The sequence below is a fragment of the Musa acuminata genome, chromosome BXJ2-9 (assembly GCF_036884655.1).
Source record: "Musa acuminata AAA Group cultivar baxijiao chromosome BXJ2-9, Cavendish_Baxijiao_AAA, whole genome shotgun sequence".
Lineage (NCBI taxonomy): Eukaryota > Viridiplantae > Streptophyta > Magnoliopsida > Zingiberales > Musaceae > Musa > Musa acuminata.
Window position 1 is genome coordinate 19,111,639 of NC_088346.1, and position 5,364 is coordinate 19,117,002.

Sequence of the window (5,364 nt, forward strand, 5' to 3'; positions counted from 1 at the left end):
TACCTGGTCGGACCACCTCGGTGGCCCGATAAGGTTTCAAAAAAGGTTTCGTTACTTCAGACAAAAAACTTCTTAAGGTTCCAGACATTCCAGGTTCTCAGCAAGGGAGAACCATTCATTGTCGTAAGCCGGTAAGTACCTGGTCGGACCACCTCGGTGACCCGATAAGGTCCCTCCCACTTGGGGGCCAGCTTCCCCCTTACTCGGGTCGGGTCGCTGACCTCGACCCTTCGCAGGACTAGGTCACCTAACTTGATCGATCGGGGTCTTACCTTTTTGTTGTAGACCCTTGCGACGGCTCTCTGGTAAGAGAGGGCTTTCAGGTGCGCGTCGACGGGTCGTTCCTCGAGCATGTCGAGACCGGCACGAAGTCCTTCGTTCGAGACTTCTTGGTCATAGCTCCTCGTCTGGAGGGTGGCAACAGCCATCTCGGGTGGCAAGACGGCTTCAGTCCCGAACGTCAAGCTGTATGGGGACTCCCCGGTCGTGGCCTTAGGAGTGGTGCGCAGTGACCATAGTACGCTGGGGAGTTCGTCTGTCCAGGCCGATCGGGCTACGGACACTCTCCTTTTGAGTCCGTCCAAGATGGATCAGTTGGTTCCCTCCGCCAGCCCGTTCGTTTGAGGGTGGGCCACCGAACTGAACCTCAATTGAATGCCATGACCGGCAAAGAATTCCCGGAACCTTCTGTCGGCGAACTGAGGCCCGTTGTCCGTGACAATGGCCTTGGGCAGCCCGAACCGAGTTACCAGGTTTTTCCATACGAACTTCTCCACTTGATGTTCCGTGATCGTCGCCAGCGGCTCGGCCTCGACCCATTTTGTGAAGTAGTCCACTCCTACGATTATATACTTGCGCTGTCCAGAAGTCGGTGGGAAGGGTCCGAGGAGGTCCAAACCCCACTGCGCGAATGGCCATGCGCAGTCGATGGGGCTGAGCGGGACCGCTGGCTATCGGGGCGCGCGGGCGTGTTGCTGGCACGACCTGCACCGCCGCATGTAAGCTTTCGCGTCCCGGCACATGTTCGGCCAATAGTAGCCTTGGCGGAGTATCTTGTGCGCCAAGGTTCGCCCGCCGACGTGCTCGCTGCAAACCCCTTCGTGGGTCTCGGCTAGGACCGTCTGGGCTTCGTCAGGCTCCAAGCATCGCAGGAGGGGATAGGTGAAGGACCGTTTGTAAAGTCGGCCACTCTCCTCGGTGTACCATGCGTGCGTGCGACGTAGGCACCGAGCCGCGGCTTCGTCGAGGGGAAGGGTTCCATCCCGCTTGAAGCGCAGCAGCTCCTGAACCCACGTGGTCGGCGTTCTGCCTGAGGCCGTAGTCGCCACTTCAATGGCGCAAGCTGGGAGCTCCTCAACCTCTGGCTGTGCCTCGGAGGTCGGCTTCGACGCCAGCTTAGCTAGCGCGTCGGCTCGTTCGTTTTCTTCCCTCGGAATGTTGGATAACGTAAAGTAATGAAACTTGGCAGTTAGGTCCCTTACCCGTGCCAGGTATCTTGCCATGGTTGGGTCCTGAGCTTCATATCCGCCGCTGAGCTACTCGGCCACGAGCTGCGAGTCGGTGAGGACATGTATCACGGCTACCTGCATCTCGAGGGCCAGCCCTAGTCCGGCTAGGAGCGCCTCGTACTCCGCCTCGTTGTTGGTGGCTTTAAACCCGAAGCGGAGGGAACGCTCGAACGAGCGTCCGTCAGGGGCAAGGAGGACCAGTCCCGCGCCGGCACCCCTTGAGTTGGCCGAGCTGTCCACGTGTAGGGTCCAGGCTTCGGGGGTTTGCTTGGGGTCTCCGTCCTCCATTTGAGTTAACTCCGCGATGAAGTCGGCCACTACTTGGGCTTTAATGGCAGTCCTGGGCACGTATCTTATATCATGTTCACCGAGCTCCACCGCCCATTTGAGGAGTCGACCTGCAACATCAAATTTTGTTAAGACCTGTCGAAGAGGTTGGCCGGTGATGACCTCCACCGGGTGTGCCTGGAAGTAGGGACGCAACTTCCGAGCCGAGAGCACCTGGGCGAGCGCAAGTTTTTCTATTGGCGGGTAGCGCTCCTCAGGTCCACTCAGGACGTGGCTGACATAGTAAATCGGGAGTTGTTGGCCGGAGCTTTCTTTAATCAGGACAGAGCTAACTGCTCGCAGGGAGGCCGCTAAATAGAGGCCCAGCTTCTCGCTAGGGGAGACAGAGGTGAGGTGGGGGAGGCTGGCCAGGTGCTGCTTCATTTGTTTGAAGGCCTCTTCGCATTCCGATGTCCACTGGAAGTTCCTTGGGTTTTTGAGCGCCTTGAAGAACGGGAGGCAGCGATCGCCTGACCGGGCGAGGAAGCGAGACAGGGCGACAAGCCTTCCGTTAAGTTACTACAGGTCTTTAATCGTTCGGGGGGACTGCATGTTGATTATTGCTTGGACTTTCTCCGGGTTGGCGTCTATTCCTCTCTCGTGTACGATGAACCCGAGGAATTTCGCGGAGGTGACGCCGAAAGCACACTTTGTGGGGTTGAGTCGCATGCCGAACTTGCGTAGTGTGGCGAATGCCTCGGCCAGGTCGGCAAGGTGCGTTTCGGCTTGACTTTTCACGATCATATCGTCCACGTAGACCTCCATGTTCCTCCCGATCCGATGGGCGAACATCTTGTTCACCGTTCTCTGGTATGTGGCCCCAGCATTTTTTAACCCGAACGACATGACCTTGTATAAGTATACCCCTTGATCGGTGAGGAAAGCCATATGCTCTCTATCCTCGGGCGCCATCCTGATCTGGTTGTACCCTGAATAGGCGTCCATGAAAGATAGGCGTACGTGCTTGGCTGTTGCATCGACCAGCTGGTCGATCTTCGAGAGGGGGTAGCAGTCTTTAGGGCACGCACTATTAAGGCTGGTGTCGTCAACGCATATCCTCCAGCTTCCATTGTGTTTTTTCACGAGTACTACATTGGACAACCATCGAGGATATTTGGCCTCCTCTATGAAGCCTGCTGCTAGGAGCCGGTCCACCTCTTCCTGTATGGCGCGTTGTCGGTCAGGAGCCTGGCGCCGGGGCTTTTGCTTCACTAGGCGAGCGTCGGGTGGGATATTGAGATGATGCTCCACGACCTCCGGGACTACACCCGTCATGTCTGATGGGGACCAAGCAAAGATGTCGGCATTTTCCCGTAGGAGCCCGACGAGTAGTTCCTGCTCCCGCTCGGGCAGCTCTGATCCAATCTTGATCGCCTGGTCGGGCCGAGCTTCTCGCAAGGGTACGTCAACAGTGGATCCCCTCGGCTCGGGATGGGGAGCCAGTTTTTTCGTTTCCCGTGGGTCTTCCAGGGGTGCCTCGGTCCTAGCTCTCTTTCCCAATGAGACGGCGGTAAGGTAGCACCGCCTAGACTCTCGGGGGCTTCCCGTGACTTCTCCGACTCCCGCACGAGTTGGGAACTTGATGGTCTGGTAGTAGGTTGAGACGACGGCCCTGACCTTGTTGAGGGTCGGGCGGCCGAGTATGGCATTGTAGGCGGTGGGAAGGTCGACCACCAAGAATGTGGTCATCACCGTTTTCGACCTCGACGGAGTCCCCAGAGTCAAGGGCAAAGTAACAGCTCCCAAGGGTGATATTGAATCTCCCTTGAAGCCGGTGAGTGTAGAGCACATCGGGCTCAGATTTTCCCTGGCCAAACCCAGCTTTTGGAAGGCGTCGAAGTAAAGTATATCGGCCGAGCTCCCTATGTCGACCATGATCCTCCTCACTTGCACGTTGGCTACCCTGGCCGATATCACTAAGGCGTCGTCGTGGTCGGGGCGCTCGGAAGCTCCGGTCGGGAAGGTAATCTCGGGCTCGGGCTCGTGTCCCGAGGTTTCGTCAGGAGCGGCTCGGGCATACACCTTTCTTCCCGACATGGAGCCTCCCCCAGATGCAGGGCCCCCGGCTATCACATTGATGTGTCGCTCGACGGGGCCCTCCGGTCGAGGTGACCACTCCTTGTTCGGCCGGAGATACTGGCCGAGGTGTCCTCTGAGGATAAGCTCCTCGATTTGCCTCTTCAACTCGTAGCACTGTTCAGTATCGTGCCCGTGCTGTCGATGGAATCGGCAATACCTTGAACGGTCCGCGAGCTCCCGTGGGTTCCTCATCGGGTGAGTGTCCTTGAGCAGCCCCTTCCCCTTCTTGTGTAGGAAAATTTCGGTTCAGGACGAATTCAAGGCGGGAAGAGGAGACCTTGATTCGGGTCTGTCAGTCCTCCGCCGGGAGGCAGCGGGTTGTGGCTGTCGGGGCGGCTCTGACTTGACCTTTTTGCGATCCTCCAGCTTTCCGGCCATCCAAGTCTCCGCGGCGACGAATTGACTGGCACGCTGGAGCATTTCGGGGACCGCGGCGGGGGGCCGCTCCATGAGCGACCAGAAGAACCTGGAGGGCCGCAGGCCTGTCATGAATGCCTGCATTAAGAGAGAGGGGTGAGCATCCGATAATCCGCGGATCTGCGTCGTAAAGCTGTTCACAAAATGGGAGAGGGGCTCGTCCTCCTTCTGGTTGAGCCCGAGGAGCAGCGCCATAGAAGGGTTCGGTCGGGCATAGGCCAAGAAGTTAAGCTCGAAATCCTTGGCGAGCTGATCAAAGGAGGCGATGGTCCCGGGCTTCAGGCCGCTGTACCATGCGCGGGCAGGCCCCCGTAGAGTCGTCGGGAATGCCCTGCACATTAAAGCGTCAGAAGTCCCGTACAACGCCATTTGGGCGCGAAAACCGGCCACGTGGTCGGCTGGGTCAGCGGCGCCATCATACGCGTCCAGTGAGGGGAGGCGAAAGTGCAGCGAGATAGCCTGCTTTTGTATCTCGGGGGTGAACGGGGATCCTTGGTGTCTGTCCGCCCCGAGCTCCCCTTTTGACTTGCGGACTTCCTGTTGTACCTCGTCCAGTTTTTGACTAACAAGGCGCAGCTGAGCTCGCAAGGCATTCGTCGAATCGGCGGTCGGAGCCTCGGGCTCGGGGCGGCTCGCCGTGTCCTCCGTTTCCCGGCTCCCGGGCCGAGTTGTGGGGTTTCGGGGCGAGATAGGAAGCTCTGGAAGTGGCGCGTGCATCCGGACAGGGGGCTCCCATTGCTGCGTAGGTCGGGTCACATGCGGAGGGGCTTGTTGGGAGACAATCGGGACGATGGTCTGCACCATGCTTGTTAGTGCTCGGACCTGGTGGGCAAGGTCTTGAAAGGCCTCGGGTGATACTTGCGATGGGCCGGTGGGTGTATCGCCGGGAGGCGACAAGCCTGGGTCATTGAACAGTTGCCAGTAGCGTTTTGACACCGCCGCGGGGCGTTCGTCGTGGGTTTCATTATGTAGGGGGTGTTCCCCCGAGGCGGGGATCCCAGTAGTCGAGGGTCCGCCGAAGTGGGTTCACTGA

At 58.6% G+C, this 5,364-nt stretch overlaps 1 protein-coding gene across 1 annotated transcript; it reads right to left on the minus strand.

Annotated features, from left to right (window-relative positions):
- Positions 1–4,160: 4,160 nt before the first annotated feature.
- Positions 4,161–5,135, minus strand: LOC103974628 (uncharacterized). Its single transcript, XM_009389495.2, has one exon. The coding sequence runs from the start codon at positions 5,133–5,135 to the stop codon at positions 4,161–4,163; it is 975 nt and encodes a 324-aa protein (XP_009387770.2).
- Between the last annotated feature and the right edge of the window lie 229 nt (positions 5,136–5,364).

Excerpts from the sequence above, each read along its gene's own strand:
- LOC103974628 (XM_009389495.2), bottom strand. The coding sequence starts at position 5,135 with ATGGTGCAGACCATCGTCCCGATTGTCTCCCAACAAGCCCCTCCGCAT.